At 39.2% G+C, this 21,951-nt stretch overlaps 1 protein-coding gene across 1 annotated transcript in view; it reads right to left on the minus strand.

The window, feature by feature from the left end:
* The window catches only part of DERA (deoxyribose-phosphate aldolase), an 86,492-nt gene that overhangs the window by 48,664 nt on the left and 15,877 nt on the right, over nucleotides 1–21,951 (minus strand). Inside the window, exons 5-7 of the mRNA XM_065888205.1 lie at nucleotides 21,131–21,226; nucleotides 18,794–18,928; nucleotides 447–575 (exon numbers count right to left, since the gene is read on the minus strand). Coding sequence (XP_065744277.1) covers nucleotides 447–575; nucleotides 18,794–18,928; nucleotides 21,131–21,226 — 360 coding nt within the window. The remainder of the gene's footprint in view (nucleotides 1–446; nucleotides 576–18,793; nucleotides 18,929–21,130; nucleotides 21,227–21,951) is intronic.

Consider the following 21,951-nt stretch of genomic DNA (forward strand, 5'->3'; position numbering starts at 1 on the left):
AACAAGGACACTGCCCTAAATTTAAGAAGAAAAAATTAACACAAACAAAGCACAGGCTGCCTTAGACAGTATGGAGATGGATCTCTGAGAAAAATCAAACCCTAAATTCACAGAGGGGAAGAAGTCAGTTAAGGAAATTTCTGTCTAACATATGTTGATGAATGAATAATCAAAGAATAACACAGAAAGCAATTCACTAACAAGAGAGCCATCTACTGCCTCACAAGGATACTGCAATGATAAAATGCCACCAAAAGACGTGGCAGAAAGCCAAGTTTGCGAACATCTCCCACTGCACACGTATTCATAAAGTATCTGACGCCCCACCAAAACAAACTCCAAGTGGTCAGCACTTGCAGCTAATAGCCAAATGCTCTGACTCACTTATTTCTTCTAAAAACATCAATGCAGTATATACCATCATTTCAGTATAAAACCTGGCTTACCTGCCATCATGGCTATCATACTGGCTTTATAGACATTCGTAAGAGATCCAAGTTCTCCTGTTGCTAAGATGGTTTTCAGATGAGCCTCCCCACAGGCCTTGCGAAACTGACGAATCTCATCATACAGGGCTGGGGAAGGAAATAATTGAGGCAGTTACAAAGCAGGCAAGTGATAACATAACTTGGCAGCCGTTCAGAGCTGGTAGAACCCATCTCAGATTTAGGAAACATAAACCATTTGTCACTTTCTAAAAATCACCCCAATTTAATATCACCTCAAGCATTCTGTTGCAGTTCACATCCTGTTACAAGGAATGCTTAGTTTGCTATCATGAAACTCTTTCTATGCCCTGGCCCAAGGTCCTGAGCCATGGAGCTTTTAAAATATCATTATAATGACATGGAAATTACAAACAGTTTTTACTGCTTCCATATGATGGTTACTTACAATAAAAAAGAAATCCATCTACCAGATACACAAGGGTATGCAACTTTGCAAACTGAAGAAAAAAATCCTCAGGTCCTTATTAATTCTCACATTCACACAAAATAAGTTCTCTTGTTGGAATATAAAGCAGGCTTTTCCTGAGAGCTCTGCTAATAGTAATAAAGACATAAGAGCTTGCCCCCCTATCTGCCAGGGTATGTGTCTATATATCGGACTAAAAACTGTTCAGCCTGGCCAGGTAGTGATGGATGTATGTACACAAATCCAGCTGTAGAGGAATTCAGAGATGCAGCTTTGAATCTATTAACCTCTGACCCCAACAGCACATTTGGCTTTCTAGAACTCCATATAGGACTCTGAAAACAGCTGGATTAAAAAAAAAAAAAAATTAGTCTCAAGTCAGCAAACTCAGTCAAACCATGAAAGTTATAACAAGATAAACAAAACTTGTCTTCTCAATCCTAGAAAACTTGAACTTAACCTGAACCTCAAGAGTGAAAACTGAACACAAATAAAGGCAAGGATTCTATTACAAGATGCACAGTAAAGTCCAGTGTTCGTTGCCTCCAAGAGGTACCCACAGGCCTTTTAAGAAAGAATTGAATAGTTTCACAAATCCCTAATAATCATTGGTTTTGAGTATTAGAGACCATCTGAGATGCCACACCTCCCACCTTACCCTGTGCATCCCACGTAAACTATGAGAAAATCATCTTACCCACACATCCAATATGACAACATGTGAGAATGGTATAAACAGCCAAAGAATATGTGGCAATAACAATTTATATTCTTTTAACTCAGAGCATGAATCTTGGATGGAATGACATTTATTGAGTTACCAAATCTAAAAAGAGAAAGTTGTCCACTAAGAACTAATGACAAGGAAATCTCTTGATCTAACAATTCAAGAAGGCTAGGGACTTCACTGGTGGTCAAACGATAAGCCTCTGTGCTTCCACGGCAGGGGACAGGGGTTTGATCCCTGGTCGGGGGACTAAGATCCCACATGCTGTGCTGTGTGGCCAAAAGAAAAAAAAAAAAAAAAAAATTCAAGGAAATCAAAAAATAACTAGAAACAAATGACAATGAAAACTCAGTGACCCAAAGCCTATGGGATGCCGCAAAAGCAGTTCTAAGAGGGAACTTTATAGCTATAAAAGCCTACCTCAAGAAACACAGAAAATCTCAAATAAACAATCTAACCTTACACCTAAAGGAACTAGAGAAAGAAGAAAACACAAAACCCAAAGTTAGCAGAAAGAAAGAAATCATACAGATGAGAGCAGAAAAAAATGAAATAGAAACAAAGAAAATAATAGCAAAGATAGATAAAACTAAAAGCTGGTTCTTTGAGAAGATAAAGAAAATTGATAAACCATTAGCCAGACTCATCAAGAAAAAGAGGGAGAGGACTCAAATTGATAAATTAGAAATGAAAAAGGAGAAGTTACAACAGACACCAAAGAAATACAAAGCATCCTAAGAGACTACTACAAGCAACTCTATGCCAATAAAATGGACAACCTGGAAGAAATGGACAAATTCTTAGAAAGGTATAACCTTCCAAGGCTGAACCAGGAAGAAATAGAAAATATGAACAGACCAATCACAAGCACTGAAACTGAAACTGTGATTAAAAATCTTCCAACAAACAAAAGTCCAGGACCAGATGGCTTCACAGGTGAATTCTATCAAACATTTAGAGAAGAGTTAACACCCATCCTTCTCAAACTCTTCCAAAAAACTACAGAGGAAGGAACACTCCCAAACTCATTCTATGAGGCCACCATCACCCTGATACCAAAACCAGACAGATACTACAAAAAAAGAAAATTACAGACCAATATCAGTGATGAATATAGATGCAAAAATTCTCAACAAAATACTAGCAAACAGAATCCAACAACACATTAAAAGGATCATACATCATGATCAAGTGGGATTTATCCCAGGAATGCAAGGATTCTTCAATATACACAAATCAATCAATGTGATACACCATATTAACAAACTGAAGAAGAAAAACCATATGATCATCTCAACAGATGCAGAAAAAGCTTCTGACAAAATTCAACACCCATTTATGATAAAAACTCTCTAGAAAAGTGGGCATAGAGGGAACCTACCTCAACATAATAAAGGCCATATACGACAAACCCACAGCCAACATCATTCTCAATGGTGAAAAACTGAAAGCATTTCCTCTAAGATCAGGAACAAGACAAGAATGTCCACTCTCATGACTATTATTCAACATAGTTTTGGAAGTCCTAGCCACGGCAATCAGAGAAGAAAAAGAAATAAAAGGAATACAAGTTGGAAAAGAAGAAGGAAAACTGTCACTGTTTTCAGATGACATGATACTATACATAGAGGATGCTACCAGAAAAATACTAGAGCTAATTGATGAATTTGGCAAAGTTACAGGATACAAAATTAATGCACAGAAATCTCTTGCATTCCTATACACTAATGATGAAAAATCTGAAAGAGAAAATAAGGAAACACTCCCATTTACCATGGCAACAAAAAGAATAAAATACCTAGGAAGAAACCTACCTAAGGAGACAAAAGACCTGTATGTACAAAAATTTTAAGACACTGATGAAAGAAATTAAACATGATACCAACAGATGGAGAGATATACCATGTTCCTGGATTGGAAGAATCAATATTGTGAAAATGACTATACTACCCAAAGCAATCTACAGATTCAATGCAATCCCTATCAAATTACCAATGGCATTTTTTTACAGAACTAGAACAAAAAATCTTCAAATTTGTATGGAGACACAAAAGACCCCAAATAGCCAAAGCAGTCTTGAGGGAAAAAAACAGACTTGGAGGAATCAGACCCCCGACTTCAGACTATGCTACAAAGCTACAGTAATCAAAACAATATGGTACTGGCACAAAAACAGAAACATAGATCAATGGAACAAGATAGAAAGCCCAGAGGTAAATCCATGCACTTATGGTCAACTAATCTATGACAAAGGAGCCAAGGATATACAATGGAGAAAAGACAGTCTCTTCAATAAGTGGCACTGGGGAAACTGGACAGCTATATGCAAAAGAACGAAATTAGAACACTCCCTAACACCACACACAAAAATAAACTCAAAATGGATTAGAAACCTAAATGTAAGACCAGACACTATAAAACTCTCAGAGGAAAATATAGGAAGAACACCCTTTTTTTCAGGGGTACGTGGGCCTTTCACTGTTGTGGACTCTCCCGTTACAGAGCACAGGCTCTGGATGCGCAGGCTCAGTAGCCGCTCTGCGGCATGTGGGATCTTCTCGGACTGGGGCACAAACCCGTGTCCCCTGCATCGGCAGGCGGACTCTCAACCACTGTTCCACCAGGGAACCCCGAAGAACACTCTTTGACTTAATTACAGCAAGATCTTTTTTGATCCACCTGCTAGAGTAATGGAAATAAAAACAAAAATAAACAAATGGGACCTAATGAAACTTAAAAGCTTTTGCACAGCAAAGGAAACCATAAACAAGATGAAAAGACAACCCTCAGAATGGGAGAAAATATTTGCAAATGAATCAACGGACAAAGAATTAATCTCCAAAATATATAAACAGCTCATGCAGCTCAATATTAAAAAAAAAAAACAACCCAATCCAAAAATGGGCAGAAGATCTAAATAGACACTTCTCCAAAGAAGACATACAGATGGCCAAGAAGCACATGAAAAGCTGCTCAACATCACTAATTATTAGAGAAATGATAATCAAAATTACAATGAGGTATCACCTCACACCAGTTAGAATGGGCTTCACCAGAAAATCTACAAACAACAAATGCTGGAGACTGTATGGAGAAAAGGGAACCCTCTTGCACTGTTGGTGGGGATGTAAACTGATACAGTCACTATGGAGAACAGTATGGAGGTTTCTTAAAAAACTAAAAATAGAATTACCGTATGATCCAGCAATCCCACTACTGGGCATATATCCAGAGAAAACCATAATTCAAAATGTCACATGCACCCCAATGTTCACTGCAGCACTATTTACAATAGTCAGGTCATGGAAGCAACCTAAATGCCCATCAACAGACGAATGGATAAAGCAGATGTAGTATATATATACAATGGAATATTATTCAGCCATTAAAAGGAACGAAATAGGGTCATTTGTTGAGACATGGATGGATCTAGAGACTGTCATACAGAGTGAAGTAAGTCAGAAAGAGAAAAACAAATATCGTATATTAACGCCTATATGTGGAACCTAGAAAAATGGTACAGATGAACCGGTCTGCAGGGCAGAAATTGAGACACAGATGTAGAGAACAAACGTATGGACACCAAGGGGGGGGAAAGCGGCAGGGGGATGGGGGTGGTGGTGTGATGAATTGGGCGATTGGGATTGACATGTGTACACTCGATATGTTTAAAACTGATGACTAATAAGAACCTGCTGTACAAAAAAAATAAATAAAATTAAAATTTTTTTAAAAAAGAAATAGGCTGATGTGCATTTCACTTATGATTTAGTTAATGATCTTTCTTCCTAGTACAATGTTGCCATCAAAAGCAAGCTTAAGAGTGAAACCAATGTGGATTTAAAACCCAACTCCGTCACTTCCTGTGTGACCTCAGGCAAGTTATTTCTGTCAGCTCACTTCCATCCTTAAAGTGTCAATAACAATATTTACTTTATAGGGTTATATGAGGATTAAAAGAGAAGATATATATACAGTACTTCACACATTGCCTGTCTTACTGTAAGCACTCAGAAAGTTTAATCATCAAGCTCAGAATTCTCGTAAAATGAGTTTTCACTAAGTGTTGTGTGATAAAAGTCAAACGTGCTGCATGGCCTGACCCAGCCAACTCTTCGTACTGCACCGAAATCTTGCTATACGGTTTAGTGCTTACAACCAGTGAGCCATCAGATACGGCTTGAAAATATTTTATCACAGCATTTGTTAAAGTGAACTTTGGCTTGTATAGCAAAATTCTTAAAACATTGATCCTGAGCATGTTTATGAACAAAAGTACCACCAGCCTTTTTCTGAAACATATTACCTTTTGACCCAGTGAATTTCTTCACCTACAGTTAAAGTTAACCAGAAAAAACAGATGTATTGTATGACTCAATTATCAGCCATCTGTAGTTTACGCTTTTTAATCCATGATGCAAACAGAATGAACCAAAAATGGTCACTTCAAGCTTAACTGGATTTAACAAATATGGAACTAGTGCCTTCTGATTCTTTAACTGCCAACTCCTCAAATCATTTTACTGACCTATTTCACCACATAACAGGATCAAGGTTTTCTGAGCAAATAACTTAAATCTTTAAAGATCAACATTGGGAAAGTTGTTATTTGTTTCTGTTACCATTCTGCCCAGAGTATACCAGGACAATTACATCAAGAAGCACACACCAGGTCTGGCCTTTTTAAAGTGTTGCCTGGGCTCCATCAAATGAATGCTTCTCCTTGGTCCTTTGAATCCTACTGAGTGATGCAAAGATGAAGGACAGTTAGGGGTTTTCATCAGTACTGCAGCAACAGCAATGGCAGCCGATCCAAGAGTCCAGTGGCCACCAGCCAGCAGCACGGTACCCGTGCTGGCCGCTGGAAGCAACACCGGCAGTGGCCCTGTAAGCAGACTCTTCCTGTGGCACAGCTGGCTTATTCTCAGCTCCCCACTCTTTCATGGTCCTGCTTGTTTTCTAAGCCTGGTTCTCCAGGCTTCCCACTGATTCAGTGAGCTACTCTACATCCTCCTAATGAATCCCCTTTCAGCTTAATCAGAATTGTTTTCATTAGTTTTTAACCCACAACTCCAGTAGAACACATACAGAAGACTGGGGAAGTATGGTGTAGTGGGCAACAGTGTGGGTGCTCCGACGGCCTGGATTGAGATCCTAGTTCTAAACTAATGTGTTGTTTGATCTGCACAAAATTACTTAACCGTTGCCTTGGTTTTCTCATCTATAAAATGGGGATAATAGAGGTTCACATATTTTGTGGACTTATTTCGAGCATTAAATAGGTTACTATACATTAAAAGTTCTAAGGACAGTATCCAGCACCTAGTTAACAATCAGGGAACGTCAGTCACTTGTTCTCCTGCCGCTGGTAGTGGCGGTGATGCTGTTACAGTTTCTGCTGAGTGCTTATCACATTCAGAGCACAAAGGGACTGGCAAAAGCAGAGGACACCATGATCTACGTTTCCTAAAGAACGTAAGATACGACCGCTTTGGGGCACTAGAACAGAAGTGTAGTTTACTATATCACAAACGTCTTTTAGCTTTGTTTAACTCAGAGCCCATGCTCCTTTGGATAGCAGAGACTGCTGGTATAAGACAGTTTTGGCTACTTGCTAGTCATGGAAACTTGTAGGAATTACCATTTTTCTGAGCCTAAATTACTTAGGGGGCTTCAGTTTGCTCACATATTTTGGGGAAGATTAAACAGAATACACGCAGCTAGACGAGTACATACTAGTTTTCTATACTTTTCCTTATGTAGTTTCTGAAATCCAAAAATAACTTTAGAAAACAAATCAAAGCAAGTACTGTCCTAATACTTATAAAAATATACTTAGAATTTACAGATCTTACTTACAAAAAAAATAAATAAACCATTTCACTCCAACACAAACCATGGAAGCCACAAGAAGCACTGGTAGCTTTGAACACCTGGCATTGCAGTAACAGTCACCCTGGAAACTAGATAAATGCCATATGCAAATCAAAGCAACTTGATGGCTGAAATGTAACCTAGTCAATCTCCAATCATAATGTCCTTTACCATACTCAACTTTCACTTTCCTTTCAATATGAATAAGCAAAACAATGGAAAAACTAATGGGTGGGTTTCCTCCTACACTTGCAGGAAAGGACAGCAGCAGGATGTAGATTTATATAATTGCTACAGGACTATATATGTGGAGGAAATTACAAGTGAAGTAGCAAGTTCAAGAGATCCTCCTTCCAAAAAATTCCTCATTAGGAATCATTACCCAAAAGAATTAAAAATCCTCCAAGTTTTCAAAGCATCTTCCTTCAAAAGTTCTCAAAGTGTTGTCTACACATTGAGGGACGCTCTTACCAGTGAGGGTTGGGAATTCTGGAAAACTTGGTAAGCACAGCCAGCCTGAGTACGCAGTACTGGGCCAGGGAGACAGCCTGCACCGTCGAGAGACTGTTACATACAAGGGAATTGAGCAAATAAGTAACTATACTGATGAAAATGGGAGGAAAATTTCTCACTGACGAGAAAAAGAGGCATAAATATAGAAAAGGAGAGGGCAAGAATAAACCATGTGCTGTTGGCTTGTAATGGAAGTTATCCACGCAAACTCATGTTTCTAAGGCAGATAGATAGATAGATAGACAAACAGATGTATGCGTGTTTGTATGTGTATTGTATACATTCACATATTTTGTAGAGCGTTCCACTGAGAAGGCCTAGAAACAACAACCCTGTAGCAATGAGTACACCTGGCACCCAGATCTTGGTTTCTAAATGCCAGTCTTCAATAAAAGGAAGCAGAGCTCCTTGGGAAAATGGCTGATTCCAAGCTTGGGGCAGAGAAAGCTGAAAATAAGCCAGAAATATCTTGTATAAGAATTACAAGGAAGGTCTTAGAGAAAAATGGAAACATGTCAAAAGGACAGAGGAGCCAGTCTGAAGCAGCTGCCACTTCCCATATCTGGGACAATTTGAGTACCAAAATAAATAATGACAGTAATGGATTAAACCAACTGAGTAAAATAGGCATCCATGAGTTCTTACAGAGAGGAAGAAAGGGAGAGAGGAGAAGGTAATGCTAACTAGTAAGTACAGAAGAAATGATGGAATTAGAAAATCACCATTTGGCAACTATCGGAGTAATAACTGAAGAATTATCAATGAACACTAAAACAACTGAGTAAAAGTTAGATAAGGAACAGGATATTAACATAGTCTCAAAATATCTCCATTCATAATGGATGCTAATTACCTATTAAAATACAAAATACTTATTAATTTTACAACGGAGAAACTTGGCAGAAACCATATTAGCCAAGTAAAAAAGTAACATCATCAATAATGGGACAAATCAACATGTTGGGACTCCTGAAATAATGCACTGAGAAGAACAGAGCAAAAGTTCAGTGTTATTCCTATCAAAAATACCTAACTTGAATCTAATCATGAGGAAACATGCAACACACCCGAACTGAGGTACACTTTACAAAATAAAAGACCTCCATTCTTCAAACACAAGGAAAGACTGAGGACTATTCCAGATAGAAGAAGTCTAAAGAGACATGGAACAATGAATTTGGACCTAATTAAAACATTACTAGGATAATCTGCAAAACCCGAACGAAGTCTGTGGGTTTAATGGTGGTATGATAGTGCTAATTTCCGGACTTTGAGGGTGCACTGCGGCTTCGTATAAGAGCGTCCCTGTTTTTAGGAAATACACACTGAAGTATTTAATAGCAATGGATCAAGAGCTCTGCAACTTAATCTCAAATAATTCGAAGAAAAATTATATCTAAATCTCTATCAATCTATCTATCTATCTATTGATCTGCCTACACACAGAGAGAGGGAGGGAAGGCAAAAAGATAAACAGGGTAGAAGTTTATAATTGGGGAATCTGAGTGAAGAGTAAACAGGAGTTTTGTGTACTATTTCTGTAACAAGTTTTAAATTATTCAAAAACAAAAGTTAAAAAGTTACAACAAATGCTGTTGTAATTTATTTAGCATCCAGGTATTTTTCTCATGGGAGGGCTTTTGAAACTATCAACCATTCTACTGTTTTGTAAAAAAAAAAAAAAATGCGTGATTATATGTGGCACATATTATTTTATAACCTGCTTTTTTTCCCTTTGATATATCATAGACATCTTTCCAAATTAATAAATACAGGTCTGTAGCACAATTTTTAATGGCTGTACAATTTTCCATCGCATGGTCGTAAATAATGTATTCAATCATCTTTCTATTATTGGATATTTAAGGTTTCAGATTTTTTGCTCTTATAAACAATACTTCAGCCAACACCCTTATAGTTAAGTCTTTGCATACGTCATGACATATTCCTTAGAGCATTTATTAATTTTTCTGCTCACATACTCATAGTACATATTCATTGTTAAAAATTCAAACATTACAGAAACAGAAAATTCTCCACTTAAAAAAAAAAGAAAGAACAATTCTTTCACGTACCAGAAAAATAATAATTTGGAAGGCTATTATAAAAGATGGCTGACAAATGAAAATGGAATTCAAATACCACGACTGCAAATTAGTCAGAATAATGCAAAATTTAACAAAACACACACAGCAGAGAAGTGGCTGGCATAGTGATGTCACATTAAAAAACCTGATAATAAATGTTTTGACTTGTAACGAGCTTTTTCAGGAGTAGTGAGAGTGGGTATACGAGAAACCCAGGATGGATTACATTGTAGATGCTTAATCAATACAACGGCACAACCAGCAGAGGTGTGGTCTCCTGTCTGTCCCGTCTCATCCCTCCTACTGGTGTTACACTGAGGAAGAGAAACGGAGGTCAGAGCCTGACCTTCAGCTTGTCACTGCCAGTGGGAACAACAAGCGGGGCTGTGCTGGTGGAGTGGTCCCTGGTAGGACTCAGAGAACTCAGCCACTCTGGGAATGGCCTGTGTGCATGACGATGCTGATCCAAGGGGTGGAGGGGCTCACACTGCATCAGTTTTACACAGCATCCAAAACAGGGCGACCACTGGCTCTACCTTCTGCCTCCCCGTGTTAGCAGGAACTCTCATCTAAAGCATTCTACGTTTCTCTACCTAAAATTATCCTCTTTCTTTCCAGCTCCCACCTAAAAGGAAAACAGATTCCTAATTTTGTGGCTGCTGGCAACCTGTTAAGTTTTCTGGGAAAAGCACTGCTGTAGATATAGAAAACTATGTTAGTGAAGCTTTCATGTATAGGAATTATGAACTGAGTAAGAACCCAAGTGTTTAAAGACAATATCTTCTATCTAAAAGCCATGAAGTAGATTTCCCTTTACATTTCGTGCTATTCAAAGGCACTTAAAAAATAATTGTTAACGAACATATCTAAGCAATTATTTTTTGAGTATCGGAAAGATGTTCAACACTGCACATGAGTGGCCTGAAAATAACTCTTAAGATAATTATATGTACAGTCAAACACTTAATATAAAATTATACAGCAACCTTTTAATCTAAAAAAGCCACAAAATGTTCAAGAACAGTTTTCATCCACTAAGGCAACTAATTAATCTTGTAAGACTAAAAGAGATGAGCTAAAACACGAGGTAGTAAAATAACCTGCAAGAGATAAAACACACACATTTTTGTCAATAGTATTTGAAGTTCTGAAGAATCATAGCATCAAAAAAAATAATAATAAAATAAAAGCATACAGCTACCGTAAGTATCTCCAGACTTCTTCTTTTATAAACAACCCTCAAAACAGAAAGCACAGATTATGGGTTATGTGATTCCTCCCCAAAACGTGTCTATAGATTTAGAGATTGCTTTTCTCATAAGATACTATGATTAACAGTTCTCCAAAACAAAGAAAAATCCTAACTTCTTTTAAGAGATGTTCTTTCTACCACCCTTCTTTTGTAAAAATAAGCGAGTAAGAAAAATAAATTGCTGCCCAGAGTCAAGATTTTCAAGATCTTCTTGCATGCAACACAATGATAGACACTGTGGCTTTGGCTGGAATATTTCATTCTCTCACCCTAAAGCTCCTGAGAGTCATGAGACGCGTACTCCACAAACCAAATGTGGGAAAGCAAGTCAAAGCTGAAGGACTGAATGGGGTAAAAGAAGTACGTGAGGCTCTGGATACAGAAGACAAACAATATTTCCAGTTGCGATTCTGAACACACAATGCTGGAAAAATGTCACAGAAGTAGCCACCTCTGGAGTCATGTGTGCTGGTGCTCCAGTGTGGAGTGGGTTTCCAAAAACTAGCAAAGCCAGTTCTAGGTCCTAATAAGCTCAAGGTCCTGGAAGATTCTTGAATCTGATAGCATTTCCATGTCACTGGTAACGTATTAGGTGGATATATGCAGCAGACAGAGAGAGGTCATAAAAAAGTGAAAAATGAACACCTTTGTATATTTACAGAACATGGAATGCATTTAATTTTCAAAACCTGCTCAATAAGGTTTATAAGATGATGAACCTCTTCTGGTGAATTCTTTCTTCAAAGAACTGTTTATGGAACGCAACTGAGGTGTCAACTTCAATATCATCATTAAAAAATACCGTATTACAAGTCCTTATCATTGGAATAATACACACAGACAATGAAAACACCAAATATAAAATCACAGGCCGTTGTAGCTCTAAAAGACTGCAGAAGTCCTTACGTCTTATCCCCTCACTGGTAGCTTATTTAAATGGAGGCAAAGAGAAGTGAAGTATTTGCCCAAGGACTCAGTGTAAATTGGCAAAATTATAAATACTAAAACCCGTGTGAGTTCCTCATTAACTCAATGCACGTGCTGTGTCAATATTTCCCTTGACAACGTACTACCCTCATCAGGACGAAGAGCGGGAAGGAGAAGAAACCGCAGGTGGCAAGGAGGGATTCATCTGGGCCAAGCAACAGGATAACCAATTTATGCACATTATCTAATTTAATCCCTATTACGACCCCATGAAGTAGATACCGCTATTCCTATTTTACAGAGAAGGAACAGAAGGTACAGAGAAGTTAAGTAACTTGTCTAAGAGCAAATAGCTACTGACGATAGCACCAGGATTCCAACCAAGTTCTGTCTAATGCAGAGACCCTGCACAGACCAACTATTTCGGGTCTCCTAGAGTGACCCCCCTTCTTCCTCCACAATGTATCCCTTCTGGGTATGTTCTGGGTCTGTGACTCCAATGACAGTTGACCCATCTGGCCAGCTAGGTACCCCCCCTCTCTCCCGGTACAGCACAGGAGAGCTGCTCTCTTCATCTCAGAGCAGTCTTCCCAGGGAGAGGAGAACCATCCGCCCAAGAGCACAGAAGTAGATGTCTCTCTGGCTAAACACACCATAGTAACACTGTTCCTTAAGCCTCCTGTTCACGGCTAACTGCAGAGCCAGGTTAAATAAATGGCAACATGTGGGAGATATGATTTGTACTAGTTAATCAATATGTAAATCCAGCAATGCTTCGATTACGCGGCACCTAAACTACGTAGAATCAAGAACTAGAAGCTTTGGGGGACTTCCCTGGCAGTCCAGTGGTTAAGATTCCACACTTCCAATGCAGGGGGCACAGGTTCAATCCTGGTCGGGGAATTAAGATCCCGCACGCCACTTGGCAGGGCCAAAAAAAAGAAAGAAAAAAAAAAGAACCAGAAGTATATTAAAAACAAACAAACAAAAAAGATGCTCCAAGTTAGTGCTTCTCCTTAGGACTATGGGATGGCAGGGGAAGAAGGGGTGGAATTAAAATCACCTAGAGTGATTTTCAGTGTAGATTCTTACTCCTCCCTTACATCCAACCCCCAATCCTGATATTACACATATTCAGGGGAATGTGCTAGATTCTGTGAGGAAGGGAGCTGGGGCAAGTAATCAGAAAACATCTGTCAGATAATTCTGAGAACCAGCAATACGTTCCACACCCCATCCAGTTAAAACCACCGTCCGGAGCGATAAGTTAGATGGTGCACGTTCCTGTACCCAGATGGAAAGGAGTGAGGGAAGGACAGTATAATGAGCTGACAGTAAAAAGCCTAACAGCAAAGGACCAGGCACGACAACAATAACAAAGATGTTTAAATACAAAGGTATACAAAATCCAAAAACAAGCACAGCAGTCTGGACCATTAGCTATGGGGCAAGTCACCTTGGAGACTTCAGTAGCCCCTAAGAACGTCACTGTATTCCAGGATAATATACAGGCAAACCTCAAGAGATACTGCGGGGTCAGTTCCAAACCACCACAATAAACCAAATATCAGAATAAAGCGAGTCACATGAATTTTTCAGTTTCCCAGTGCATATAAAAGTTATGCTTACGCTATACTTTAATGTACTAAATGTGCAATAGCATTATGTCTGAAAGAACAATGTACTTACCTTAATTAAAACATATTTTATTGCTAAGAAATGCTAACCACCATCTGAGCCTTCAGCAAGTCATAATCTTTTTGTAATGATAACATCAAAGATCACTGATCACAGATCACCATAATAAATATAATAATAATGGAAAAGTTTGAAATATTGAGCATTTCCAAAATGTGACAGAGATATGAAGTGAACAAATGCTGTTGGAAAAACGGTGCCTACAGACTTGCTTGACACGAGGTTACCCCGAACCTTCAATTTGCCAAAATCTGTGGCGTGCAACAGACAGAAGTGAAATAAAATGAGGTGCCTATAATCACTGATACAATAGTTCTGAATGATCTAGAAAAAACTGTATTTAATAGAAAGTGTAAATAAAGTCGGGGAAATGTAAATATTTTTTAATGCATTTCTTTCTAAAGTGGCTAAAACTCTGCTTTGGTCAAGATTCACTGAATTTGAATGTCTGCTTATGTGAAACTAATCGATGAAAAGCATCGTTTCATGGGGAATCATTCTGGTGGGGAAACGGAACACGGATTCCAGAGTCAGAGAGATGCGGGTTCCGTGCTCTGGAGGTTTGGTCCTCAGCACAGGGAACAGCCGAAATCAGTGAGGATAGGAGGTTTCCAAGGGAGAGTGTGCAGAGTCTGAGACGTTTGAGAGTTTGCTGGGACAGAACTTGAGTGATGACAGAAGAAGCGGAGGAGCTTCCAAACAAGACGCAGCAGTATTCAGAAACACGGAGGAAAACCTGAAGAAAGCAGGGTCACCAAAGCCATGACAAGAGAGTGTTTCCAGGAGGAAACGGTCCATTGTGTCAGCTGCTGCTGCAGGACAAAGCTAAACGACTGAAGAGTATCTCCCGGGCATAGCAAAATAACAGGGCATTGTTATCTTGGAAAGAACAGATTCAAGAGAAACAGGTACATACGGCTCTTTTAAGAATTTCAGCCACAAAGGGGAGAATGGAAAGGGAGACTCAGCTGGGGATGAGGAGGAATGGTGACATGTAGGCTTTTTTTTTTTTTTTACTGGATAAGAATGTTTGGATAGGGACTTCCCTGGTGGTGCAGTGGTTAAGAATCCGCCTGCCAATGCAGTGGACAAGGGTTCGCGCCCTGGACCGGGAAGATCCCACGTGCCGCAGAGTAACTAAGCCCGTGCGCCATAACTACTGAGCCTGCGCTCTAGAGCCAGCGAGCCGCAGCTACTGAGCCCGCGCTCCGCAACAAGAGAAGCCACCACAATGAGAAGCCCGCGCACCACAACGAAGCCGCGGAGCGGCTGGGCCCGTGAGCCATGGCCGCTGAGCCTGCACGTCCGGAGCCTGTGCTCCGCAACGGGAGAGGCAACAACGGTGAGAGGCCCGCGTACCGCAAAAAAAAAAAAAAAAAAAAGGCCCAAGGCTGTGAAACTATGGGAGGAGGTGGGAGCCACAGCACAGCCCAGGGACTGGATTCAGGAGGAAGGAGAAGAGGAGCAGCAAGGGGAGTAGATCTGATGCAAGGACACCGAGAAGTTCCTGCGTAACAGATTCTGTCTTTCCCGAGAAGCAGCAGGTAGGTTGTCTGCCAGTACTTAAGGAGCCTCAAGGTGGGTGGAAAAGTTAGAAGTTTGAGGGAGTAGATTTTAAATGGTCGTCAAGGAGAATCCAAGAAGAGGAATACGAGCCCTCTCCAGTCTCCCCTTTGAGTCCATAATCTAAACTATGGACCCTTGTGACCATGAGAAATGGTGAAGGTACACTCTGAATGGCCAGGTTTAGAAAACAAGATTCTTTCTTTTGTGCTTTAACCAGTGTCCTACACACCTCAGTGCACAGAGAAGAGGATCCTGGATTAGAAGGTGGAACAGCCTCACAGACGCTTCCATCAGCAAATTCCAAGAAATCAATGTTAGGCTCATATTTTAGTAAAGAGCTAATAATAAAACACGACACCAAAAAATACAATACGTAATCAAATTGAAAACTGAAATTAAGATAAAACACTGCAGTGAAAAAAGGCCTAAGACATTTGCAGTTTTCTAGTTAGAATTAAATTTCTAGTATTAAATGTTCCTTTTCAATTTGTTTTGGGTCAAGAGGTTATTAACACCATAAAAAGAGTTAATAGAAAAGTATGGTCTGGGACAAAGATGTGTTATTATATTTTGCATGAATGTCTGTTATTGGGAAATTATCAGTTCTTAAAAACAACCATTTCTAGTTCATTAAGGGAAAGGCAATTACATCAAATCTCATCTCCTATAGTATTTTATTTTCCAATTAGTAGTATTCTAGAGACAAGAGCACAAGTTATAATATAAACTATACTTCTATATCTGTAACTACTTAATAAAAGATAAAGGACATACAGTTTTTTATCCAAATAAATGACATAGAGTTTATTTCTAGATTTAAGTTATTATGCTGACTCATTTTTTTCTTACTCTAGGCCTTAAATCTTAACTGAAATCTATGACAAGGAACAGACAAGCAGAATTAATATACAGGGACAAGGGACATCTACTTAAAATAAGCCATTTAAGAATGATTGCAACTGCCCAAAGCACACATGAACTATAAGAAAAGGATCAAAAATCAAAAGCACAAAAAGATATTTGTGAACTGTCAAGAATTTAAACCTGGCAAGGCTTAAAAGATGTTGGTAAGTACAGATGGGAGCATCAGGCAATGGGAATGGCCTGACATTTGTTTTCCTAGATCCTTCAGAATTGCTGTGTGACTGGATTCTCCTTGAATACAGGGATGCTCCCAGGGGCTACTGGAATCTCTGAGATGACCTGCCTCATAGCTGTCCAGACAGCTGTGCCTTTTGACTTCATAAATCTTTTTATTTAAACACTGTTGTTATTGTTGCTTTGCCTCAACCTTTGCTGTGAGGCTTTTTATGATCACAACCTGTTTGGCTCACGCAGCCCACTCTCTTTCCCTGCCAACTCCTTTCCATTAAGGCACAGAAATGTGCACCATCTAACATATTAAGAATGTATGGGGGGGACTTCCCTGGAGGCACAGTGGTCGAGAATCTGCCTGCCAATGCAAGGGACACGGGTTTGAGCCCTGGTCCGGGAAGATCCCACATGCTGCAGAGCAACTAAGCCCATGTGCCACAACTAGCGAGCCTGCGCTCTAGAGCCCACGAGCCACAACTACTGAGCCCGTGTGCCACAACTACTGAAACCCGCTCACCTAGAGCCTGTGCTCTGCAACAAGAGAAGCCATCACAGTGAGAAGCTCGCACACCACAATGAAGAGTAGCCCCCGCTTGCAGCAACTAGAGAAAACCCGCATGCAGCAACAAAGACCCAGAGCAGCCAAAAAGAAATAAATTAAAAAAAAAAAAAAAGAATGTATGGGAATGTAGCTAATATTCCAAGCCAAAAGACTACCTTTTCCAGCTTCACTTGCAGCCAAGCCTAGCCATGGAACTCACTTAGGGCCAATGAGGTGTGAGCAAAGATGGTGTGTGAGATTTGGGGACACGACAAGCCCCTACTTCCTGTTGTCCGGGAGATGAATGTAAAAGCTGGAGCTTCAAAAGCCATCACAGACAATGGACTGCCCTTGAGTATGAGGACAGAAGCCACACTCTTTGGAAGTGGAAGATAAAAGTAGTCCAGGTCTCCAAGAACTTTGTATTTCACAACACCCCTGAAACACCTACTTCCCAACTTCATGTGAGAGAGTAAATCCTTGAGCATTTAAACCACTGACTGAATCTTTTCTTAATGGATAAACAATGGAATTATAATTTACAGAAGATGAGATAGATGGATTGATGGATAGAGTCATAGATATCTATGAGATACTGGCAAGACCAATAGGTAGGTTAAGAAAAAATACATTAAATATAGTCCTATTTTTAATTTTTTCACTTTTTAAAAATTTTGATTTTAAACTTAACAGAAGGATGGGAGTTGCACGTGTGTATATGAAGAGAAAAAAGTTTGCAGAGTTGTGCACTGCAGTGTTATCAAGGGTTATTTGTAGAGGATGAGATTATGTAGAACATCCACTTCTTTATTACTGGTCAGAACTTTTGTTTTTAACAGTGAGAAGGTATAACCTTTGTAATTAGAATAAAATACGCCAATTATTTGATATTCACATATCTAAAGAGACAACACGTTATTCTGGCTTAATCCTATGACTGTGTTAAAAATTTTTACTTAAACTACTTGTTACAATGATTTTTCTGAAATACAGAATTGTACTTATTTTAGCTATCAACAATCTCTAAGTATACAAAATGCATTTAAGGCAGAGGTAAAATCAATTCCATCAAAAAAATAATAGCTTGTTACTGGAATGGGAAATACCCTATTGTAATTGACACGATAGTAAATCATGAATCTCGAAGGTGAATACGTAATAATACCCAGAGGAGCTACGTTCAAGAACAGGAGTAAAAACAGACTTAGCAGGCTAATTAATAATCCCACATCCTCCAAACCCACAAAGATTAACATAAAAAAGGAAAGCTTCCTCCATCATATTAAAATAAACTCTGCATAAAAGACTTGCCTGGAGTGATTTTTGTATTGAGTAGCAAAACAGTAGAGAATAGAATAAAAGTTAATAATCCACTGCATGGAAATAACTAATCGCCTAAAGGGATCTAAAAAGTTCATGCAGGTGGGCAGGATGCGCAATCTTGGTCGAGTTTTCTCCTCAATTCACCCTCTGATCGAGGGACTTGTAATCTAGAACAGTGACTTCCACACCATGCTACCTCTTATCAGATCCTTGCCATGGGACTGACCAGGGAAGAACCAAGTCTCCCTCTCGGGTAAGGATGTGTGTGCACTTACCTTCCCACTGGCCTGTCAGCACCAAGGTCCTGTTAATTACCACGTCAATTTCTGAAGCTCCATCTTCCACAGCCAATCTGATCTCTTCTAATCGTGTTTTTAAATGAGTCTGCCCAGCTGGAAAGCCAGTGGCCACTAGTAGAGAAAGAAGAAAACAAAAAAAGAAAGGAAGGAAGGTAGTGAGGGAGGGAAAGAGGGAAGGAGGGAGAGAGGGAGGGAGGGAGAGAGGGAGGGAGGGAGACAAATTTCAATTGGTCAGTATCTCAACAAAGAATTTCAGACCAAAAAAATTAGCATTTAGACCAAAGCATGAATGACACTTCAGAACTTCATGCCTACCTTGCAAAGTGAAGCGTAAAGAAACTGAGTGCAATTTTATATAGTACTGACGTTAGGATAAATATTAGTACTATATCCTTTGGAAGACCTGAGATTAAGTTGCTACAGAGATGCTCATGGGAGTGCTTTAAGTAAATAGCAATTAAGAAGATATGTCATCGTCAAAGTGAAAGTCATAAGATAGTAGCTACAGCCCTGTCTTGATGGGTACTAGTTAATTCTGGATCCTACTCATGACCAAGTTGGCTATCACTGTCATGATTTACTCATTTACATTTAGAGCTGTTGTAACCAAACTGTAATATAGGTTCCTCCCACTGCCCATTTTAAAGTGAACAGCCAAGCAGATGAGAATAAACGGGAGATGTTGCACGATGGAAAAGCACCTAATTCGTCCACAAAACTGGGGCAGGGGTAAACTGGGAAGAGCAGGGCCACGCATAAATAAAAGGAAAATAAACACACAATGACACTTTGGAAAAAGTAGTAACATTTTTAACATGCTAATCATTAATTCCATTCCTGTGTCTAAAGATAACCTTTCATGTTTCCTTGATGTTATTAAATTCCTTGGGTCTGTTACCTTAGAGGAAAGCATGTTTCCCTGTTGTATAAAGGAAAAGCTGAATTGACTGAGGCTAATGAAAAATGAAGGTTGGTAAAGGTGTAGCTAGCTAACAAATACTCTGGGAATCTTCACAAATAGGTTGTATATAAATACTGTATAGTCTGTTTCTTTTGATGTATCCCTAATAAAATAATGATTTTTTTAGCTTCCTTCTTTAAAGCACCAGGATATTCCTCTAATACTTTTTAAAAGGAGAATCTAATTTTATATGTATCTATCCATATGTAAATACACACACACACACATACAGGGAAGCTTTTAGTAAGACTTTTCCCTCCCTCATGCCTCGTTCTCCTACTCCATCTATCTTAAGTCAGTAATTTTTTTTTTTTTAATATTTATTTATTTGGCCGTGCCAGATCTTTGCTGCCTTGTGTTGCAGCATGTGGGATCTAGTTCCCTGACCAGGGATCGAACCTGGGCCCCCTGCACTGGGAGCGCAGATTCTTACGCACTGGACCACCAGGTAAGTCCCTACATCTATCTTAAGTCAAAAACTCTTGAACACACTCTCTTTTCTTTATCTTTCAGGCTTGGGGGTGGCTCTCATCATCTCCCACGTGGCCTGTGATGAGTCTAACTAACTCCATTTCACCCCTCTGCAATTTGTCCACTACCATCCCCTACCTTAACTACGTCATGAAGCGGATCATGGTATGTCTCTGCTTAACATCTTTTGGTATCTTCCCCGTCACCAAAATAAAACCCAGATGCCACGGCCTGGTATGGTTTCCCCATGGGATCTGACCCCAATCTACCTCTCCAGCTTCAACTCCCAAGCGCTGTCTTTGTCCTACTTTAGGATCCAACAATTAGAAACCCATTTCAGTTCCCTGAACTGTGCTTCTGCACCTTCACATGTGCTGGTTCCTCTGTCTACAACGCCATTCCTTAGCTTATCAACTCTCTAAACTCTTCCTTAACCTTAAGACCCAATGCAGGGGTCTTAGTATCTCCTCTGTGAAGCATCCCCCTACCCAATGAGAGTCATCAACCTCTGCAGAATAAGTCACTACCCACTCGGGGTCACAACTGTACCTTCTGCATATCTTTATTGTTATATTTTACATATAAATAATAGTACATGTCCTGTGTTACAATTTTTTTTTAAACTTGACTATTCCCCCTAAACAGCTAAGTTTCCTTTAAGGACAGAGATACAGTTCTATATTCTTAGGAATTAATACATATAACGTCTGCTACTCAACAGGCAATTAATAAATACGAAAATAATAGATAAATACAGCCAATTAAATATATAAAACTAATTAAAATCATAGTATAAAACTACAGAGATACTACCCCAAAGTGTCTGAGTTGAAGAACGGGAAACATGTTGATTAAACGACAACAGAAGCCACAAATTTTACCTGATGCCACTGGGATATCACAGCCTGCAGCCTTTAGTGCTTTTACTGCATCACATACCCGGGCAGGATAAACACAAACGGCAGCTGTAGTAATGCCTATGAAGAAAGAAATCATAACAGCCTAGTTTATGTGAAGTTCAAGTCACACAATATGCTTTTAATTATTATTTATACTTCAACATTGGCAGAAATCAAAATGAGAGAAAAAATAATTCCCCTACGATGCTGCAACAAATTAAAAGGTTTTTACTTTCCACATTCCCTTCTGGCTCTTGACAACGTGGATCATTTTCTCATCATCACCGTAACGGAATAAAATATATGTATTTTTTAATTTTATTATATTTTTTACTTGAAGTAGAGTTGACTTACAACGTTGTGCCCATCTCTGCTGTACAGCAAAGTGACTCGGTTATACACATCTAGACATTCTTTTTTTTAATATTCTTTTCCATTATGGTTTATCACAGGATATTAAATATAGTTCCCTGTGTTATAAAGTAGGACCTTGTTGTTTATCCATCTTATATATAATAGTTTACATCTGTTAATCCCAAACTCCCAATCCTTCCCTCCCCCATCCCCTCCCCCTTGGCACCCACAAGTCTGTGCTCTATGTCTGTGAGTCTGTTTCTGTCTTGTAGATAGGTTCATCTGTGCCATATTTTAGATTCCACATATAAGTGATGTCACGTAATATTTGTCTTTCTAACTTAGAATGATAACCTCTAGCTGCATCCATGTTGCTGCAAATGGCATTATTTTGTTCTTTTTTATGGCGAGTAGTGTTCCATTGTGTATATGTACCACATCTTCTTTAT

This window comes from Phocoena phocoena, chromosome 11, assembly GCF_963924675.1.
Source record: "Phocoena phocoena chromosome 11, mPhoPho1.1, whole genome shotgun sequence".
Lineage (NCBI taxonomy): Eukaryota > Metazoa > Chordata > Mammalia > Artiodactyla > Phocoenidae > Phocoena > Phocoena phocoena.